At 35.7% G+C, this 23,293-nt stretch overlaps 2 protein-coding genes across 4 annotated transcripts; one reads left to right on the top strand and one right to left on the bottom strand.

Moving 5' to 3' along the window:
• Positions 1-499: 499 nt before the first annotated feature.
• On the bottom strand, positions 500-6,660 carry LOC108917885 (mitochondrial proton/calcium exchanger protein). The gene is made up of 4 exons (XM_018724686.1): positions 6,400-6,660; positions 5,525-6,289; positions 3,559-4,742; positions 500-1,302 (listed from the first exon to the last, which is right to left on the bottom strand). The coding sequence occupies exons 1-4, from the start codon at positions 6,455-6,457 to the stop codon at positions 961-963; spliced, it is 2,349 nt and encodes a 782-aa protein (XP_018580202.1). The 5' UTR covers positions 6,458-6,660; the 3' UTR covers positions 500-960.
• A 491-nt stretch (positions 6,661-7,151) lies between these two features.
• LOC108917844 lies at positions 7,152-19,034 on the top strand. Of its 3 annotated transcripts, none has more exons than XM_018724626.2 (6): positions 7,152-7,280; positions 8,001-8,212; positions 8,268-8,453; positions 10,469-10,600; positions 12,738-14,513; positions 15,379-19,034. In XM_018724626.2, the coding sequence occupies exons 3-6, from the start codon at positions 8,274-8,276 to the stop codon at positions 15,727-15,729; spliced, it is 2,439 nt and encodes an 812-aa protein (XP_018580142.1). In that variant the 5' UTR covers positions 7,152-7,280; positions 8,001-8,212; positions 8,268-8,273; the 3' UTR covers positions 15,730-19,034. The 3 variants fall into 3 exon arrangements, with proteins under 3 accessions (XP_018580142.1, XP_018580144.1, XP_018580143.1); XM_018724627.2 differs by lacking the exon at positions 7,152-7,280 and adding an exon at positions 7,351-7,567; XM_018724628.1 differs by lacking the exon at positions 10,469-10,600.
• Positions 19,035-23,293: the final 4,259 nt, after the last annotated feature.

The following is a 23,293-nucleotide window of genomic DNA, read 5'->3' as shown; positions in this document are numbered from 1 at the left end:
ACCTAGACGTAAATAACTAAATAAATTTTAAGCATACGAGTATATTTTTTAATTTCTACGAGTATATTTTTCTTCATATGGAACATTAACACATATACTTGGTTGGTGTGTTGCATAACTGTCAGAAAATAGGCAACCAGTAATACATTTTCATAGATTTTATTACATGGTTTGTGTAAATATGACTCCATGGACAAATAACAGACTTTCCTCCATTCTAACGCAGATTTTCTATAAAATGGACTTGGTTTGAAACTCAAATTACTTTTCGTTGTCAAGAAATTTGTAATTTGAATCGTAGATTACAAATTTCTTTGCACCAAAAAGTAATTTTAGTGTCAAACCAAGTCCATTCCATAGAAAATCTGCGTTAGAATGGAGGAAAGTATGTTATTTGTCCATGGAGTCAGATTTAGACGAACTGTGTAATAAAATCTGTAAAAATGTATTGTTGGTTGCCTATACGCTACAGAGCCCTCTTAAAAAATAAGGAACTTAATAAAAAACCTGGAAAATATTACTTTTATTCAACAACAATAAATTAATTCAGGCTACAACATTCATACAATGTAAAAGTTACATAACTACACACTCAGTGTCGAGAATTTTTTTATCATACAATAAAAATCGAGTTTCCAAAAATTTCGCAACATTTTCTTGTTTAAAGCTAAAAAATTCAAGGCAAAGAATGTGTCCCTGTACTTTTCGGATTCTTTAAACTGGACTTACATTTAACCTTCACATAATTAGTACAGTGTAAAAAAAAACATCTCTTACGTATTAGCGAAAAACTCGCAACGCTAAATAATGCAATTAGGACCAATACAAAGTAAAAACAGCATGTATTGTTTCACCACTTCATTCACAGCTAGAGAAAAATATTTACATCGACTTTGTTGCAAATAAAAAAAAATAATTTAATATTTTCCCTCTATAAAAATATTATTAAACATATCTAAATTAAAGCATCTTAGAACTGGCGTCGCTCTTGGACTTCGGATCAATACTGGGGGGTGGCGTCAATATACTCTGCGCGTCCATTTTTGGCTTCGACGAGGGCGGGTTCTTCTGCGACTCGTCCGTCTTGTCTTTCGCTTTCTCTTCCGCCGGGGCAGCTGCTTTACTCTCCGACGGTTGCTTTTCCGCCACTTTCTCGGCATCCTTCGCTTCCTTGTCCTTTTGTAAGGCCTTCTCGATCTTGTCCTCCACCTCTAAGATCCCCTCCTTGTCCACGAGATCGATCAGTTCCTCCATCTGTTTTGGCGATAACTTCACGTTTTCTTTTCCGATGATTTCGATGACCTAAGAAAAATATATTGAAAATAGCAATTTTTTCCTAGTTGAAAAAAAATTCCTCAAAATATTACATTCTCATATTTGTGTTTGTCGGCCAAACTTAGAAAGACCCGAAGTCCCATTAAAAAATTCCAGAAACATTTTTCAAGGTTTTAATTTGATACTATTTTTTGAAGCACTGTGTTTAGCTTGTGAATTTCAGTGCAAGGAAGTAAGTCGAGCCCAAACGATTTATACATTTATGCTGCTATTAATTTTTTTATGTATTATCTACAACATATTGATAACGCTGCAAAAACATCTTATCTTTATCCAAGAATTTAATGGCACCAGTGCATTGCATGTCCAGACAATACGAAACATTATTTACTCTCCTCGCGTCTAAAGTCTAACATCCTTTGTATCAAATATTATTTATATGAATTGAGTACAAATTAACAAATAACTGATTCATCCGTGATATCGTTGGGATATATCAAGTAACATCTACATATTGTTATCAGTAAAGATAAAGCAGGTAAAGCAATAAATATCGTAAAACTCGAGGGATCCAAATCACCTGACAAATATTTGTCAGACACAGCGTGGCAATAATCCGCTAATGAGGACGGGAGCTTCAAGGTTAAACGGATAGATAAGGGCAATGAGTACAGACTAAATAAACAATGTCAATTTAGATAATCAGCTGTTGATTTTCCCACAGTAACTTCCTTTCTAATACATTTAACACAATTTAGTTAATGAGAATAGAAATATAAAAATTCGGATTAAACAAAAATAGAAAGATTAAATTATTATATAAATTATAAAGAAATTATTAATTAAAATCATGATTTTTAAAGAAAATCTATTGGCACAAAATATTCTAATTGCCCTGTATAATAATTTACAACCTACAAAGAACCCCGCACAACATTGAGTTTAAGTGACACTGTTACGGTATTTTTAGGAATAACATTTTCACCGGACACATTTTTTGGTCCTTCGAACCGTATGTAAACTTTCAAAATCATAAATATTCCCCATTTCAGAAAAATTATCGCTTTAAGAATTTAATTAATTCAAAAAAATAATAAATAATTTTCTGCCTGATACTTGTGGTACAGTTTATTTACCTTTCTTTTTTAATCGATCAATAAAAGAAAACTATAACAGCTATAATCGAATAAAGCATTGTAATACTTAAAAAAAGCACAACATCGAGTCTAAGTGACATCGTTGAGCTCTTTTAAGGTATATTTTCACCATACACATTTTTTGGTCCTTCGAACCATATACAAACTTTCAAAACAATAAATATTCCCCATTTCAGAAAAATTATCATTGAAATAATTTAATTAATTAATTCAAAACAATAATAATTTTCTGCCTGATACTTGTGGCACAGTTTATTTACCTTTCTTTTTTAATCGATCAATAAAAGAAAACTATAACAGCTATAATCGAATAAAGCATTGTAATAATAAAAGCACAACATCCAGTCTAAGTGACATCGTTGAGCTCTTTTTAGTTATATTTTCACCATACACATTATTTGGTCCTTCGAGCCGTATATAAACGTTCAAAATAATAAATATTCCCCATTTCATAAAAATCATCGTTGAAAGAATTTAATTAATTAATTCAAAACAAACCTTTCTTTTTTATTCGATCAATAATGGAAAACTGTAACAGTTATAATCGAATAAAGCATTGTAATACTTAAAAAAAAGCACAACATCGAGTCGACATCGTTGAGCTCTTTTTAGGTAATTTTCACCATTTGGTCTTTCGAGCCGCATATAAACTTTCAAAATAATAAATATTCCCCATTTCAGAAAAATTATCGTTGAAAGAATTTAATTAATCCAAGAATATAAATAATTTTCTGCCTGACACTTGTGGTACAGTTTATTTCCCCCCTTTTTTTTTAATCAATTAATAAAGGAAACCTTTAATAATTATAATCGAATAAAGCATTGTAATACTTAAAAAATCACTTTTTCAGTACTTAATTTTGGAATACGCCCGTCGATATGAATAATTTAAATTATTTAATAAATTACTTTACCAAATGCAATTATTTTCAAGAAATAAAACGAATACAAAAATAAAGAAAATTAAAAAAATAAAAAATGAGCAATTTTCTAAAAAATGAAATTAATTTTCGATTTTTTTTAAATCACAATTTTTTTTAACTATTCATGCAATTACTTATGAAATAATCGTTTACGTTGTCATTCTGTGTTCGAAGTAAGTCAAACGGAACATATTGTCACTCACCTTCAGGACATCGTCAATTTTGAGAGACCCGTCGTGATCAGCGTCCATCTTCTTCAGAAGATTCTTGATCTGGTCCACCTTGCTCTGGTCGGGAATATCTTTTATCTTGTGGATAGCCGAAATGATGTCGTCTATCTGCAACAACTCCTCCTTCTTCTTGTCTGTCGCCTCGATCTCCAAATCCTTCTTTAGCTGCTTCTCCTTCTTCTCCAGGTCCACCAGTACGTTGTCCAACCTGTCGATCATCTTGTTGACGCTCTTGAACAGACGTTTCGCCGCTTTGGTCTCCTTGACTTCCGGTTTGGGTTGTGAAGCCACCGCCTTGGCCAGATCCTCGACGTCTTCCTTATAATCGGCCATTTCCGCTTTGAGTTCTTGAAGTTCTTCCTTTTCGACAATGAATTTCTTTTCTTTCGAGACGGCGTCAATGGCGTGCTCGATAATCTCGAAGTCTTTGGATTGTAAGTGTTCCTCTTTCTTCTCGACCTTCTCCAACTTCTCGGCACTTATCTTCATGGCCGTATCTTCTAAGATAGGTGTCGTAGTGGCTGAAATAACCGGCGCCTTGTCCACGAGGATTTCTTTGTCTTTCTCTTTCTCCTTTTCCAGTTTCTTCTTTTCTTCGCGTTGCTCCGCTCTTTCCTCCTTAATTTTCTTCTCTTCCTCACGTAGTATTTCAGCCCTGACCCTGTTGTCGATCTTTCCTTCCTTCTCGCCGATCGCAGCCTGCGTTTGCTTGACGATAGTCTCCGGCAACGCGGATATAGTAGCTTTAAGCTTGTCGCTCGTCGGAATGGTCTCTGGCAGCATGAGAGCGCTGGACAGGAGAAGTAACGACGGGGGCACTTTTTCGTTTAAGCTCAGATCTAACCACTGTAATAACTGCGAACGCAGTCTCTGTTCGCTCACTCCGTAAGCCCGCATGCCTCTCGCACGGCACGCTTGTTGCATTTCTCCCAACGTTAAGGAATCGACACCTTCCTTTTGTATCATTTTGTCGTCGGCGGCTAGAGATCTCAATTTCATTCGAAGTTGGAAACGTAGGAAGTTGTTTGTGCCTAAAGTCTGTACATCTAAGACGCGACACAGGGCGATGAGCTGGCTTCTGGATAGAGAGTCCAATGTTATTTCGTCCTCGAACAGTTTGGAAAATTTCATGATTTCTTCTGTCGAAACTAGCTCGCCTGTAATAGCAATTTTGAGGGTTTGATATACACAACAACGCAACATGTTTTAAAATAATTATTATTGCAGTTTTTTATAAATGTACATAATAAATAAATGCTAACCTGATAGATTTTAATTTTTTTTTTAAATTCATTTCTAGTTTATAATAAAAAGTATTTGTTACTATTTTTGCAAGCACTGTGTTTAGTTTGTGAATCTCAGTGTCAACGACCTATAACATTCATCTCGTTTAGGTGAAATACACAATATCAATCCACCTGATGTGATATGAGAACACAGTACTAAGTGGGCAAGACAAACGGCTAAAAATTACAGAAACACAGTTAAAAAACTTAACTTTTCACAACGGAAGTTGAGAAAACAAACTTGATATCTGTTTCTAAAGGTCAAACGTAGCCTCCATATAAATATGAACCCCATTCAATTCAAAGTTACCCCCTATATCTAACATCAACTTTCAGAATAAATAAATATTATTATTTTATTAAGTTGGCTATGTAATGTTACAAATAGAAAAGTTATAAGTAGGCCATGAAATTAGAAAAATACAATGTCCTTGTTAACAAAATTATTGAGAATCAACATGTTTCTCAATGTTTTTCAATGTTGCATGGTTGTTTTCTTAAAAAATTTAAGTACCGCAATTTTTTTGAACCGACGGTTAAAAATGAATAAATATAACGCTAAATCGAGAATGAAAACAAACTACTGACTAAAGTGTGATTTAAAACAATTAAATTTCAATGTCCTAAATGGCGCATACCAATTTTCGTCTTACCTGAAGTTCGTACTTTGTTAAACCACTCCAAAAACTCTTTAGCACTATCCGAATATCTATCATTGTGCTGGACGGACATCTCGTCCAGAGTACCCTGCAAGAACTTGGCCATTTCCAGTTTGACTTTCAAGTTTTGCTTGATTTTGTCCTCCTTCTCTGTGGCAGTTTGGAATGTAGAGGGAAGCAACCCCGGGAACAGTTTTATAAAAACGGGCAGAAGTAATTCCATGAACGGTACAATGATGAAAACTGAGAAAGGAACTAGTCGGAACAAGTCCCCAACAGTTCGAGTTAATAAACGGTATTCCCTCCTGGTTAATGTGTTGCCATTGAGTATCCGCCATACCAAGCCAGATGAAATTTTCACGTCCATGAACAGCAGTCGAAAGCCATGGTAATAGTGCACCAGTTCGTTCCATACTTTTTGTACTATGGATTTTTTTACTACAGGTTTTGCGACTTCTGTTGGCTTTGCTTTCAGTTCTTCCTCTTTTTTCTTTAGTTCCTGAACAGTAACTTCGACTTTTGAGGATGGTTTGAGGGGCTCCTTGTCAAATCTTATACTAGAAATGGTAATGTGTCGCACCAGATCATGTTTGTAAATACTACAGTAACTAGTCAATACTTTGCAGTCGTTATTAAATAATGAATTACTGTGGGAACTTATCGAATGTAGTCGTTTGGATTCCACTATGCTCGGGTTGACTATTCGAACTAAATTTACATTGCAGAAACAATACGTATTTAGGTGATAATATCGGCAACCTGGAAATGATTTATATTTAACAAACAAAGATAGAATTATATACAAATTATATAATAACCGGAATGAGTGTCACGATCGTCTAACCTAAAATAAAATATATGCAACTCACTTTTTAAAAGCCTAGAACGTGTATGCCTAATGTGAGGTGATCGTAAGACAACATACATTTTTTTAAGTTGTTCTTTCTTGTTTTACTCTAAAAATGATTCGGGTAGATTATTGAATTTGCCATTAATTTATTACAAGTTTTTGTTCGTCGTTAATAGATCTGTGTGTTTAGATGACATAAAAATTTTCCGATACATAAAATAGAATGAAAAAATGACATCATGTTGTGACGTTCAACCACAGAGCACCATCTGTTCTGTGAGTTCAACTACCAACTTTAGAATACGAATAACCCTACGACATTCCTGACTACGAACCATCATAAATTATTCAAATTTCAAATCAACGTCCGTTCCACCTCAACGAAGCAGTAGATTTTTTTCTTCTTAATTCTGCTTTCACCTTGTTGATTGGAAAAAACGGCATGTCAGAAATACGAATAGTTGCATTTCAATTTAGCGGAACTCTGCGAATGACGCAACAAAGAATTCTCAAAAGAAATTAGTGTTATGAAATGTAATGAAATGTCACATCCACGTGTATATCCAATAGCCTTGGTGGTAATTAATCAGTGATTTACGAAGGTCGTTGTTTCCTCAGAGCACTATCACAACAAATACCTGCTTATCAACAAACTACTAATGACATTTTAAAAATGTTTGCCTTTGGCATATTTTTGTAAAATTTCTAATCCCAAATACCAGGAAAGTCAATAAAATAGCTTTGGAGCAAGCGCGTAAATCAGGCCCGCTCTGCCCAAGCGCAGTTTGAGCGGGATTATTTCTGATTGGCAGTGGCCGTAGCGCCTAGCTGCCATGTTTTATTAAATCGTGGGGTGTGTTGAAGAAATACTGTGATTTAACATCTACCCCGCTGTTGAAGGTAACGTATAATTTATTTATAAACTATTTACGTGTCGTCTTGAAATATTTTTACGCGTTAGTGTTGTCGAGTACCGCCTATTCAAACGGACGAAGATACGTTTCATTGTGCAATGCAATGGCAATGGCGCATTTAACAATTTTTCTACGGTCGGAGTAGTGTTTGTTTTTACAAAGGCTCGTAGAGCTGATCGTACAAAGGCTGTGATAATTTTAATCAGACGTGACTGTTACTTGTGATAATCGTTCTTGTGATCTTCGCGAATTCATTGTACTCTTCTAGCCAAGGTACGTCTACGAGGATGATCAGTTTTGTGGATCAGATTTGCTAGTTAGTGTACGCATAAATTTGTTGTTGCAAAAATACGTTGATAATGAATTTTGTGACCTTCCTTTACTAATTGTGTATGTGGTCGTTAAGAACAATGCATTTCGGGTGTCCAATTTGCGAAAATTCTAGAAAATGTTAAAATATTATTGGCTAGAAAATAGCCGTGACGAATTTCTAAATTTAATAGTCGCCGAATGAAACTGAACAATTACCAAAAATTTAAGCATGGCTGTTCATAAAAAATAACACGGGTATATGTACACCATTATCATTGCCCTTGGTGTACTATTTTTAGCCTCAAGTGCTATGAACTTGCTTTATACCTTATTGAGGCGAACTTTAGCACCCGAATTTTCTTTTTTTAGAACGATAACACCACGTTTTTTGCAGATTTTACAATGGGGGGCACCAAAGAACATTTCGTGCAGTAATAACCACTAAATTGCAAGCTTTTTCTCAACGTAATTATGGATGGACAGCGGCTTTTCTAACAATGTATTTTGATAATTCGAATCTGCTAGTGACCGGAGAACCCCCTACAAGAGATATAATCTCTATTAAACCGCTCAACGTCAAGGCTTTTCTTTCTTATTTTTTATATTGTAAGTATTCTCCAATATCAAAAGCGTTTGAAGTAAAACGAACCGCTTCCTGTAGAATAGTATGAAGTACCCTCAACTGGTGTCAATGCCTTCAGCGGTTTCTGATTGGCTAGAAGAACAGTTGGAAGCTCGTGGTATAGATGCTGTAGTCTACACTCGTTACGTCCTAAGTTTGCTTCACACACACACAGTAGATGTCATTTATCCGGATGAAGATCTGCAATTCTCTCGCTTGAAGAAGGTGAGTCCGTTTCTTTACTCGCTATTGTTTTCGAATATGTTGAGGTGAAAGACGGGAAGATTCGCAAATATGCGAACCAAAACAAACAAACATGTTTTGAAAACAGCTCGACTGAGGGCAGCTGATACAGACTTAACATTTTTCTTGATATCGGCTTTTGTATGAGAGATAAAGATAAAAGATAACATCTAGGTACAATAAATTTTATCTGAATAAAAAGTCTGAATATTTGTAAAACGATATAATTTAAATATATTTTTAGATCCTTCAACTTATAGATAATTTAGAAAGAACGTAATTAATAATTTTGTCGAGTTAAATATATTTTAAGATACTTCGGACACAAGCTTTTATTTCGTCGCTGTTTTAACCGTCCCAATTTTTTTCAAGTTTGTATTAGCCCAATTTTGTTTTAATTTTTGGTATTTTTGTAGGTTGTGAGAGAAAATTCAGTGTCGGTTAAATAATTTGGTAAAAAGGTACAGTCAGTGTAAAGCTAAAACTGCATGCGTTCACACTAACCGAAGTCGCTCTTTTAATTAATGTCGAAAACGTACACGAAGCTATTTACTGTAATTATTTATTTGTGGCATTTTTTTTGATCGTCTTAATTGATAAGGTATTTTTATCACACCAACGAGAAAGGAACATTTTAAATAAAGAACCTCTTCCTCTATAAAGACCAGTGGAAATAAATTTTTTGTACCAGAAATTTCTCACACTGAGAAAAGTTGCAAATTTTTAATCGAAATGTTACTTTTCTTGGTGTGGAATATTTCCCGATAGGCAAAATAGAGTTTATTAGTTCGATGCATTGACTGGCCTTTTTGGCTCAAGGGGTTATTTTTTTAAAACGTCTTTCTCTTTAAGTGTAGCAAAAATACGCAATTAAATAAAAAAATAATACATAAGGCTTCCTAACTGCAGCTTGCCAATTTTTTTACTGGTTATGCAATTGTTTGTTTTATTAATACAGTCACAGTACAAATATTCAGACTTTTTAGAAATTATTTAATAGATCCTTACACAGAATTTAAAGATAATACTAAGCCACTACAGAGAGATAAGTATTTCTGATAGAACATACCTTTCGATATTATTAGAAATAAAATCGTTTTGCTCTTTATAAAATAGTAAAATATTCTGTTTTTGCCCGGTACTCGTTATTTTTCAGAAATAGTTAACGAAAAGTTCTATCTAGCATTTTTAAATAAAAATTTCTTCAAGTAAACTGTTAAAAAAGGTTCAAATTTTACTTTTTTCATATGTTGACATCAATATCTAAATGTACGTGTTTAATTTTCATGGAAATAATGTTAAATTGTAACACAAGAGTACATCGTAATTGATCCTCTCATTTTTGATTTAAAATGTGAGTTTTGGCAAAAAAAATAGTTATCTCTAGATATCTTCTGATAAAAAGAAATTTTGTTTGTGTAGTACATAAATATAACACTTGACCTGGAAAAATTTAAGTCTCGACCGAACCAGCAACAAAAATAAAAGATGTTAGTTATATTTTTTTCAAAATTTACGGCACGCCAGTGGGGAACTTTTTTTCTAGTATTTCTTCAAATTAGTAGTTTTTTCAAATATTGTGTACACAAATTTGAGTTTAATTTTTTAATTTCTGAAAATATTTAGATATATGTTTTTTTTCTTTCGACACTTTGTTGTGTTAACTTGCTGTATATCGGTTCATATAAGGTTTGAGATTTGTTTTTTAGAACTAGAAAATATAAAAATATTGCACAAATGTCATATCATTTTCTTTTTCCATAAATTATGTCACCAGTAATCGCAGTAACGGAATATACTCAGAAAATTGTCTTAGTCGTTACTCTTTTTAATTGTTATGACTATTTAGGAAAGAAAACCTTTGTTTATACCAGTAGAAATATTTATTTCATTTTTGAACTCTTTCAAATCGATCCATACCATCTTTGTCGAAAAAAAATCCACGTTTTTATTGGCGTAAGGCGTCCGGTTTTTAATGAGTGTTTTGATGTACCTAGGAAGTAAGACGGTCAAGTGGGAGCCGTAAGCGCTTCCGCAGGTCATCTGACTGGTGGAGACATGCACAGGCTGACGCTGAACAGATTAAACGTTCGGCTGCTGTAGAATGCCTCATGTCCGCCTCTGATCAGGTATTTAATGCCTTCTTAAACTGTGTTTATTTTGCACCAGTGACTGTCTCTTGGTTTTTTTTTATCCTGTCATGTCGCTGAGTTTGCGCAAAAATCAAAGTACTCGAACAGCAATTATCTGTGTTATCTGCGGAATGAAATCATAATCAAACTTGAAGTGTGCTACTAGTCGGAACCGGTTTAGTACTTCAAGGGTCCGAAAACAATGATAATAAGGTCGTTTTCATGAGGAAATTCTATGTAGAAGCAAAATATTTATAAAAGAAAGTCAGTAAATTCCTCAAAATAATATTAAAGTTAAACATCTTCTGGGAAAGCTTTTTTTGAGGGCAAGGCAGTTTTTCCATCATTCAGCTTGGTTGTTTATGAATTGGAGACTAGACGTAAACGGGTTGAAAAAAATTATGTATTAATTGAAAACGACTCTATCTTAGATGCGATAAGTTTCACATAAATTGCTTTAAAATTTTTGCGAGAACTCGGTGAATTCTCATCTGACCCAATAACTATACCGTGTTATTTCTAATATGAATTGAACTAATCTCTAAAAGTAAACGTTAATTAACTTTCAAGTTACAAAGTCCTACTGTTTTAATTCCGAGAACTGCCACTTTCAGCGAACTCATGAAGATTAAAAATTATCAAATAAAACACATTGTGATAAGATATTCTGGCACCGAAATTCAGCTATATGGGAATGTATAAAATGTTATACAAAAACTTAAAATGTTAACTGTACATTCGAAATTCAGTCTCAAATTTGTTTTTTTTTTTATTAATTTTCGTGCATGTGACTGTAAAATTTTTTCACTGGTGTAAAATGGGGCATAGCTTTTACTTATAGTGCTGACAAAACTGCTTACACTATTAACCATTTACATATAAAACTCAATATCCTTTATGTACATAAAAAATTTTTTAGCGACCACCTAATCATCATTGTGTTTTATGCTTACCTGTATTCGAATACGGGGTGTTTGGAAACCACGAGCAAAGAATTTAGGAGATAATTGTACCCGTGGTGATGGTATATGTTCCTACGACACTTTTTCAGGAGTCAGTATTAGAAATTTCATGACTACAAAGTTATTTTCTCAATTAGTTTTACTTTTAAGTGATTTTTTTAAATTTTGTACACTTGTTATTGGGAACAAACAAACCTATTAAAAAAATCAAAGTTCTGAATTCTCAAAAGGTTCTGTTAAAAAGAATCTTTTTTATTTGCCTTATTTCAAAAAATTTAATAATTTAATGTTAAAAGTTTTTAAAATATTTTACAAAAAGATTCTATTGCAGGGGTAGGCAAGTAATTTTAGGTGGGGTCCGGATACTTTTGAAAATTTTTAACGAGGTCCAGAAAAAAAATTCATATTTCTTATTTTTTATTTTAATTTGGACTCAAATTTAATCTGCTTACTAATTAAGAACTCAAAAAACTCTCACAATTGTAAAATACTAGAAAAAATGATAAGATTGGCACTTAAACGTAAAAAACATTTTTTAAATAATTTATTTGAGTAATTTATACTTTCAAAGAATTTTTGGCGGTCCAGTATTTTACCTTTCGCGGTCCGGACCTGGACCGCGGTCCGCCAGTTGCCGACCCTTGTTCTATTGTTTCAAATCATTAATTGTTTACAAGAACAAAACCATTTAAGGAAGAATTAGGAACAATATTTGTAAATTAACAATTTTTTCTATAAATTAATGATGATTTTAATACTTATTATAAAACATTTCTTTAAATATTTTTAAGTGTTCCAAAATATTAAATTAACATTTTTTCTAGATAATAATTCTACTTGAACGAAATGTTTTTGTAAGAAAAACTATCTAATTTTTTGAAATACTGCAGCAAATAAATGAATTTATATATTTTTCGGGTCATTAAATCCTTCAAACCTTTCATGATTTATTTTAGTTGACAGATCTTTGGTTTTCAGCCGTAGTCTCTGATTTTTACTCTAGATGAAATAAAATGCAAAAAATGGCAAAAAAGTAGCTAATAATAGCGTAGAAAGTAGTACCATTATTTTTTTGCGTAGTATCGCCCCTTAAATTCTTTACCTGTAATTTCCAACCACCGTGTACACACCCCTTATCCGATAAAATGACTAAGCGGTTGTCCGTTTTGTAGAATTGTGAAATCGAATCTCTAGTCGACGAACTCTGCGAGAAGCTGAAGGAAGTGAACAGCGAGCCCGGCTCGCCTGCGAGCCAGACGGACTCCACATCCACCACGACCGCACTCAAGGACACCCAGAAGCACAAGATTACCCCTCAGGAGTTGGCCGAGAAGTACTACGCCGCCTTCCCCCCTCTCTGTCCCCAGTCGCCCTCTAAACTGATCTCGCTGCTGCCCAAGTGGAAGCCGGCCACTTCCCCGATCAAGAAGAAGAACGTCCGCAAGCAGAACAACCGGCAGACGACCTACGAGAACAAGCTGCACTGTAACGGCGAGATGATCAGGGCAAGGAACCAGAGCAAACCGCGCTTCAACTATCTGAACCGCAACAAGAGCGGGATATGTCGTAGGAGCGCGGAGCGGGCCGACAATATTAACAATTGGGAGCTGTGCGCTCTCGGTAGCAATAACAAGAAAAGCGTCGGTCAGAAGTTGAAGAACGTCAGCATCGAGGACACGCTTGACCAATGCGTCGAGGTTAACAGGGACATCTGGACTAACGACGATGATGAGATGAAGATGTACGACGATCTGCCGGTCGATATTCAGGAGCTCCTGGACTCTCCCTGTCCTCAGGACGACACCGTCGAGATGATGAACATGGCTAACATGAGGGACGACGGCAAAAGGAACTTCATTCCGTACGGCACGAACATAACGAGCTCCATTTGGTCCAACGACACTTACGATAATAAATTCAATGCTTCAGTTGAGGGTGCGGACTCGGATTCCATGCTAGATTTCAAATTCAGCTCCATAACCATTGATAACGGCAATCAGGACGTCCCGTGGCCGACGATGACGCCCGCCGCCGAAAACGCGACTAACAGCTTCTTCGAGAGCAGTCGAGGGAAGAGGAGTCTGTTTCTGGAAGGCTTCCGCAGCTTGCCGGACGACTGGAAGGCCTCCAAGGAAGAATGCTTCGAGAACGAACACCTGCTGAACCACCTCGCCGTCAGTTTGATGAAGCTCAACCACAACAAGGAGAAGAGCTGCTTCACCGAGATCATCCCCAGACCCAAGCCCGTCTCGCAGGCTTTCAACCCGTTCAGCCGCACGTCGAGCATGTTCAGTTTCAGCTCGAGACACGCCGTCGGTTTCGAGAGGGAAAAGGAGGATCTGTTAACCTCGGAACGTTCCCACTTCAAACCCATAAACGAGAAGATGGAGAACCGAGCGCAGGGCCAGTACGCGGACGGCGCCACGTTCGTCATTTCCAACAGCCTGGATAAGGTGGATTACAAACGGAGCGAGAGCGGTTCCATGCTGCTCGAAACCGAGTTCGGACAGAGCAAGAAGTACTGGGAGTACAAGCTGGAGGAGTCGACCCCCTCCCCGGACCTGGAGTTCATTTTAAAGTTCAGCATCTGCCAGAACGATAAAGCCTGCCAGACCGAGGAGATGTCCGAGTTGGATTTCAAGGCGGTCGGAGAGAACGGCGGCAAACAGAAATCGGAGAACGCCGAGGAATCTATCGAGGAGTATCGGTGCACCTGTCCCGTTTTTAAAATGAACGCTCCGTGCATGGATAACGCTCCCGAAGGCTGCCTGGTACATCCCGCCCGTCCCGAGAGCATGATCGGGGAGATACTGTGGAAGTACGAAGCGAAGACCTGCGAGAAATGCAACAACAACAACGTGGCATGGAACGCCGATTGGCTGAAGGGCGGGCAGGTAGATTCCGAATGGGACAGCCAGAGTCTGAGGAATATATGGAACGGTGGGGAGGTAAGCAAGTCTTTTTACTGTCGTTTTTGTCGTGACCCTAAAATTTCGAAGATTTATTTACGCTTAAGAGGGCGCTATAGCAAATAGGCAACATGCAATGCATTTTTATAGATTTTATTGCACGGTTTGTTTAAATACGAATTAAAGGACAAATCACAGACTTTCCACCATTTTAACACAGATATTCTATAAAATGGACTTGGTTTGAAACTCAAACTACTTTTTGTTGTAAAGAAATTTGTAATTTACGATTCAAATTACAAATTTCTTTACAGCAAAAAGTAATTTGAGTTTCAAACCAAGTCCATTTCATAGAAAATTTGCTCTAGAATGGAGGAAAGTCTGTTATTTTAATACTTTTTAATTTTTTTTTTTATTTCTTCAAATCCATAAACAAGATACAATTCACTGAAATCTCCTTGATTGTTAATAAACGTTTGTTCCTATCAAGCAGAAATTTAACAATGAAGACACAAAAATACCTAAACTATGCCAATTCAGAGGTCATTGACCCTAAGATTAACAAACTAAACACAGTGCTTCAAAAAAATAGCAATACTTTTTATTAAAATTAAATGTTTTAACAAATATTTCAAATCTGTTAGATTAGTAAGCTTTTATTCGAAGTATAGCAATTTTAAGAGAAATTCATTAATTTTTTTGTATGGAATTGACAATTTTATTTTTTTGATTTAAAATCAGTTATTTTTACCCTGGAAAGTCGTAGTTTGTATACGACTACTGTTTTCTGAACACACTGTATAAATATAAATTCACGTTCGATCGATTAAAATAAGTTGAGGGAGTTGGCATTTCTGTCGTCCACTTCCACATTAACGTGCCACTAACGCTTCTGCCTCCCCAGGTATGCGAGACGTGCTTAAACCTGAACGGCGGAGGCGACGGCCGCCCGCCCCCCTCCCTACAGCTGCGCGAGGACATAAGCCAGGACGGCGAGCAGCTGCTGTCGGACCTCAGCTCCCTGCAGAAAACCTACATGGAGGAGCTCCCCCTGACGGAGATAAGCTGCGACATAGACGAGATAGTGCCCTCGGCCACCCCCAAGGAACGCAAGCGTCGCCACTCCTTCATCGCCGCCCACGTCGACGAGGCGGGGCTGGAGAGCCGCGGCTCGTGGAGCTTCGCCTCCCGCCTGGAGGAGGACTGCCTCATACAGATGTCTACCTTACCCACGTTGCGTTCCGTTACTTTATAAACGTAAAAAAAAAGAAAAAAAGGTAGGTTTTTGGCTTTGATGACGGCGGCACTCGGTATCGTTGCGTTTTCTCCCCCGAACAGGGGTGCGCCCAAAATGACAACTGCCATATATGTTTCAGTGCAGATAGATGTACGAGCTCCGCCCGCGAGCTCGAGACATACGATCTGACGTGCCGCACACTGCTTCTGTATTTATTCATGTCTGCCACGCGTGCGAGGCGTCAACGTTTGTTTATTGAGTAACACCCTGGCGTCCCTGCGCGGCATTGTTACGTTGTGCATATATACGGTTTATTTATGAAAAAAAAGTGTGTAGGAAGGTTTACGTGATCACTTTTTTTTTTTGTTTGTCTGTTTGGTTGATTATTTCCTTAACCGAACCTACATGTTTTAGTCCAATTTTATTTTTATTGTTAACAAGTGTAGCTCCAAGGATTTATATGATGAAGCAACTAAAAAAAAAATATTTTGTTGTATGTACTCCTTCACCCTCACAGTTCAAGTTGTCGGTCCCGAGAGGAACGTACGGCGTCCGCCGAAAAACAAAAAAAAATATAAAAAATAAACAAATCGTCAAAGCTTTCGCTTTTTGTGTCCCCCTTTTTGGTGTAACTCGGCGTTTGACGTTGCCGTAATATCGCATCGAAATATTTCTCCGGTGATTGTGCGAAACGTTTCTGCGATGTTGCGTAACGCTTCCCCGCGGGCCGCCGTACGTTCCTGTCCGGACCGACCCCGTAAGTAAAATCAAAATTGTTTTCTTTTCGCATTAGAGGAAGGTCAGCGTTTTGTTGGAAATTTTTTAAGTTTTAGAAACGGCACGCCGGCCAGATTTTATTTTGTTCTGTTTTCGTTTTTAAAATTTTACGATCGGCCGGCACGCGATTCGTTTAAGTTGGCCTTTTGTTTTTGTTGTTTAATTCGTTTTATCTGCCAAATAATAAATGTAGGGAAACACACTGTAAAAAAAATTTGCGATTTTTCTTGTACGGGCAGAGATCTTACCACCACCCCCGCGCCACGTTTTACAGTTAGTGTTTTTTTTTTTCCACCCTTTCACTATAGTTGTCTCGACCATAGGGAAGAAAGACGTGTATCGGTGTATAACAATATTTAGGGCGTTATGTAGTAGTATAGCTCTTGAAATTTTTTTATAATAACGCAGCAGAACATCCCAGTAGTTGCTAAGAGAGGAAGCGATAGAGTGGATTTGTCTTAACGAAAAGAAAAAGTTACAAAAAAAAAAATTGTTTGTCGCAAAGCAATCTCTCCCTTAGTTGTATTTATCAGTTTATTTCTGAGAGGATTAATTTTAATGGATACGGTTTATTATTTTACTGTATAGCGTAGGTTAAGTGAGGCATATGTAATATATATAGAAAGGGAAGCGGAGAACTTACCGGGGGGCTACCGTCGGAGGAAATCGGACAAAAAAAATTCAAACGCTTTTTTATTTTATTGTTTAGGTGTGAACTTGTACAAAATTTGTATGTTCTAAATTAAGGTGGTCGTCCTCTGTTAAGTTTTTTACTTTTGTATTATAAAGAATTGGTGACATACCATTATTCGAGGAATTACTAGTAAGGTTTCTTTTTTGTACCGTCCTCCACGGATGAACTTATATATTCGAGAATCGTCTCCGAGTCTCGGGTTTAAATAAACTTTTTAGTACAGTTCGACGATGTTTGAAACTTGGGAGCGTTGAAATTGTAAATAAAACTTTGTTCCGAGCAACTTGGATCTTTGTATTTTATAATACAGCGCTTTCCATTTAAAACGTACACGTCTCGGTGCGTGTACGTGTCCTTAACGAATAACGCTGTACATTTTCGGAACCGCGCGGTTCGAAAAAGAAATTGCGCTCTTAATTTTAAATAGTGTATATAGCTGTAGCGAAGCCCACCTCTAACCTATTAAATAAATATGGATGTACGTCCTATAAAAGAAAAAGAAACAAAAAAAAAAGAAAACATTAAATACGCTCTTAGTTTTAGAATTGTGTTTCTGATGTTATGTGCCGGGCAAGGCAGCTAGTTTTTAAAACCGTTTAATTAAAAGGGACGCGATCGTTGCGTCGGCGGTTGCGATTTGGTAAACGTGTGAATGTCTTGAAATTTTTCTAAGAAATAAAATTGCATCCCACCTAGGTACTCGTAAAGTTTACTCGTTCAACTCGCACCATGAACTAGCTATCTTCAGAGCACAAACGACTAAAAATTAGGTAGACGCCCGCCCCCAAGGGGGTTAAGTATGTCCGATTTGTAGATTCGGTGCTGTTGAATACTTCTTTCTCATCTTAAAATGTTTCGTTTTATGGATTAATCTTGAATAACCGTTGCGTTTATCATTAACAAATGTATTCTTGAGACTAGTTCACTGATTTCCCCCATTTTTTTTTTTTTTTTTTTTTTTAATTTTTGTAATGGTAGTTTTACTCTGTAATGTTCGGCAATGTTGTGGTGCAATTTGAGAGTTGCATGGTAATTTTTCCGGGGACGGGTAAAGTTATCGTGGTCGCATTCGATGCGGTTCGACTGTGATGTTGCATTGTGATTTTTCTGTAATGTTGCACCGTAAGGGTACCGCTCGTGTTTGAATTTAAAGGAACCTCGTCGGGGTTCTTTTAAATTTCGGTATAATCGAACGGCAGTGAACTTGTTGAACGACTTAAATATATATAGATATATTTATGAGAAGTAATGCTGGTAGTACGACGTTTTTATTTTTATTGGTTTTTTCGTAGTTGGCATAAGTGGTTGGTCCCATTTACACTGCACGAGTAGTATTTTTGGACGATTTTTTGAGAAATTTCCGCGTGAAAGATAACCCGATTGAACCTGAAAATATCACACGCCAATCACTGTATGCTTTTAGATTTAGAACTAGAATGTTATTTTTATGTTAGTGCCTATTATAATAGTATAATTTCTACCTTTGCCTTAAAAGATAAATGTTATCGTACCATATATGTTTATATAGAGATACAAAATGACTCAATTATCAAATCAAATGATGCAGGACGCTTCGTTTTTAGATAGCCCGTTTAGAATACAAAAAAAAAGTCTTTTTTAGCTGAGTGTACAAATTTCCCTCACCGACATTAAACAAAACTCATCTACATTTAAAATTATCATTCTAATTTTTAATCATAGTACTTGCTTCACGTCAAATTTTTTAAGAACACGACAAAGTTATTCTTCATAATATTAGGTCTTAGGTACATGTTTGTAATTGTGGATTTCTAACTATTATTTGTAACATGGATCATCTGTAACAAGGAATAAATAAAAGCAAGTACATATTCGTGGGGCTTTTTTTTCCTCCCTATTTCCTTGGAATAAATTCCTCACTCGTTCCAACTATTTTTTCATAAATTAGGTAAACAAGCTTCAATTTTCTCGAAATTGCTATTCAACAAGTCTTATTTTATTTTGTTTAAATTTGCTCGGCTTTCTGCGGCCGTGTTATGACGTCACGCGGAGAAGAACTACTTAGATCACTCTCCACGTGACGTAATATGCCAAACAAACCCATTTGGCGAGAGAGCGAGACAGTAGATACCTTCATAGTAACTATCTTTCTCTTGTAAAGCACACAACCGTTGGCAGACTAGACTAGCTCCAGTACATAATTACATATATCTCTTTTCTATGCTCCAGTACTTTTGCTGGAATTTTGAAATCTACTAATTTGTAATTCAAGAGCTGAATTCATTCGATAAACGCCATCACTAACAATAGGAAGCTTAATTTTTTTGGTTGAAAAGATCCATTAAAAAAAACTTACATTAAATTGTGAATAAAATAAGGAATATTTGACTATTTTTGTTATCTCGTTGCTCTACGCTTCTGCAAAGATAATTCAGTTAATCGATTCCACAGCCACACGAAAATAAGTTGTCTGTACTTTTCATGCGACATATGTCCTGATCACTAATCCGGTGTCAGGATTGAGCTATCACATCACAGGAAATTCCTAACCTTAAAAAATAGCAAATATTCACAAAAAAGTGCTAGGATGTACACAATCAAATTTTTTTCTATATTCAATTGTTCATTTTAAGACCCTGCTGAACATGAATCCGCGGCCAGATTATTTGTAACCTCAAAAAAAACGGGTCAATTTTGCAAAATTCAAGATAGTAGATCCAAGATGTCCCACCAAATTTTCAAAAAATAACAGATTCGTGCCAAATTTGGTATATGGGGGTTTTCGTGGTCGCTGATCACGGATCCGAGGTCAATTTTGCAAAATTCCAAGATGGCCGACCAAATTTTCAAAAGATAATATTCGAGATTAAGTATATGGGGTTTTCGGGGTCCCTGAAAACGTTTTCGAGGTCAGAATTGCAAAATCCAAGATGACCGATCAAATTTCAAAAAAGATTCGCGTCAAATGTGGGATAAGAGGATTTTCGGAGTCGCTGATCACCGATCCGAAGTCAATTTTACAAAATTCCAAGATGGCCGACCAGATTTTCAATAAATAAAATTCGCGCCAAATTCAGTATATGAGGTTTTTCGGGGTTGCTGATTACCAGAGAGCGGACAATTTGTGACTTTAACCTTGAACATTCATAAACCTAGATACATTACCCATGACGCAGTGGCGTGTCGGGTATGCATCGGAAATTTACGTGATAATTCACGAAAATTCCACGGTACATACATTTTTAGGCGTTATAAAATATTTAGAAAATCAGAAATTGTATACTACATATTTATTAAATAAAGTTCGGTTAAAAATAGTGTCGTTCTTTTAATTGGAAATTAGGAGTCAATGTAACGAATACCCTCAGGCGACGCACATGCTAGAATAGTCCAACTCACGCTCCATTCATAACAGGGCTGCAGTTTGAATTCTGACCAATAGGAATTCGATAAACGCAACCGATGTCGATGGATGGACTAGAGATGGGCGCGAATGTCATTTCATTTCTTTAGAACTAAATTAACTTAATTATTTTCTCGTTATTTAACCTGTTCACATGATTTATGGATTTTAAATAAAGGGTACAAATCTTCGCGAGGATAATACGATATATTTGCTATACATAATAATTATATTTTGCATAGTTTATACACAATACATTTTTGAATGCGTACACATCTCTACCAAAATTTGACCTATACTTCGGGTTAAAGTCACACATTGTCCGCTCTCTACTGATTACGTTTTCGAGGTCAGAATTGCGAAACATTTTGTAATATTTATGTTTACTATATAATCTGAGTACTCAATCATGTTGTAACACTTTTAACCATCTTTTTTCGGCTATTTCTTGTCATTTTTTCTGTAAAAGATCTATTCAGGAGTTTTCTGCTTAATCTCAGGTAATGAAGTATCTACATAGGTAATTGATTAAATTTTTAAAAACGAATTTTATAAATTTGATCTCGGATTTGTGATCAGTGACCCCAAAACCCCTCTTATACCAAATTTGGCGCGAATCCGTTATTTTTTGAAGATTTGGTCGACCATCTTGTATCCACCATCTTAAATTTTGCAACATTGACCTCGGATCCGTGATCAGCACCCCCGTAAACCAAATTGAGCGCGAATATGTAATTTTTTTAAAATTCGTGATATCTGAGCTCAATTGACTTTTTTTTTTTTTAGGTTAGTAAGAGAACTATCAATTCTGACCGCAGATTCACGTTCGCCAGGGCCTTAGCCATATGAACGAACATTTGAATACAGGAAAAACTTTTTTTTTGTATTTTTCCTAGCACTTTTTCGTCAATTTTTGACCTGTTTTTTGAGGTCAGGGAATTCTCATAATGTGATAGCTCAATTCTGGCACCCGATTCGTGATCAGGAGGCAAAAATATTTCGGATAACATGTCGCATGAAAAAACAATTTTTTTTTTGTGTGGCTGTGTTATTTTTTCTAATAATTTCTCGCAGCTCTGATATAACATCCCGGTTATGGGTAGGACTAGGAATAACAGAAATACAATTAAACAAAGACGTGTGTAATAAACATTTTCTTATTCAAACCTATAATCTTACATAATATACATAGTACAAAAAAACTATATTGGACCTCCGAATAGAGGTAATAAAAGGAAACAGATATTCGTTACTGTACAAAAATCTATGCTACTGTACATTACTGTAAAAGCAAATAAATAATGTGTCCTTCAAATAATATACAATATTTATATGTATTTATATAGGATGACATGAATTTTTAAAATATACAAAAAAAAAAACAAAAACCAACAGTTTGCCGATGCATTACTTAAAGGAAGTGGGAGTAATAATAAATCCATCGTTGTAAAAGAAAAAAACAAATCGAGATCATTTTTAACCGGCGGCGGAATGTTTCTAGTCATGGAAAAGGGCCGTTTCCCCCGACACGGGCTCTCCACCTGACCGTGAAACCGCCACCAAGCTTTTGCCTAAAATAATGAATTGGCACTTCGAAATAGCACTTTAAAAGTTTTTTAAATAATTTTTTTGTTTGAAGTTGCGTAAGTCTAACACTTTTTAACTAGTCTGACATTTTTTTTACCCACATGTAATACTGAATAGCGAAGTTATTCAAGTTTTGCTAAAAATACCATGTTCGACAGGCACAGATTACAAGTTAAAATTAACCATTGGTACTTTTAAACAACATTGACATTTATTTGTGCCCATTGAAGCAGCCGACTCGTCTCGCCGGAGTAGCCAAAAATATTTATTACAACCAAGTCCTCGTCTGAAGTCGGGTTTTTGTGTTGCAAAGTTTCAAGACGTCGATACTGACTACGAAAGTTCATTATTTTTTTAAACGTAAAAAAGTTATCCGAACCGTACTAAATCGCCGAGCAACATAGCACTTTTTATTAAAGTATTACTGAAAATTTAAAATTGAAAACAAAGTTGCTAGCAACTGATACTAGCGGTTAAGAAGAAATCAATCAATCAATAAATAAGATCTTTTTAGACAGCGAATGACATTTTTGTTCTTTAGTTTTGAAAAATTTGAGGTTTTGTCTGCACAATCTATAATTCTGTCAATTATAGATTTTTTGCAAGTAAAAATAAATTAATGGGGAATTTCTTGTATTCCTCAAGGATGCTCGATTTTCTGGAAGGATGAAAACGACATTTCGATATATCGATTCTTTTAAGAAATACACGGCATCTTTTCAATTTTAGCCGTTTTTTATGGCGCCTTATAGCGTTTTTGTTTGTGAAACTTACATTTTTGTAAAGAAATTTTCCTTAGAATTTTTTAAGTAGAATCCAGTGGCATACACGATATTTTCTGTAACTATGTTTTACAATAACACAAAAATAAATATATTTTTTAACGAAGACCCTGTATACTTTTGATTTTTAAAAACTAAAATTTCCTTTCAAATGGTACAAATGGTTTCAATATTGGGATAAAGTACCTACTGTTTAAAGTATCCCGATTTAACGATCTATTTGATGACGTTTTAACATTTTATTATTTTACAACCTGCTAAAATTGTGTCAAAATAATTTGTATGTAATTTTAAATAATACAGAATAGAAGCAGAACAAAAAAATTAAAATTTATTAAAATGTCAGTTAAATCCTGTTAA

Source organism: Anoplophora glabripennis, unplaced genomic scaffold (assembly GCF_000390285.2).
Source record: "Anoplophora glabripennis isolate ALB-LARVAE unplaced genomic scaffold, Agla_2.0 scaffold17, whole genome shotgun sequence".
Taxonomy (NCBI): Eukaryota; Metazoa; Arthropoda; class Insecta; order Coleoptera; family Cerambycidae; genus Anoplophora; species Anoplophora glabripennis.
This window is presented reverse-complemented; position numbering and strand designations above follow the sequence as displayed.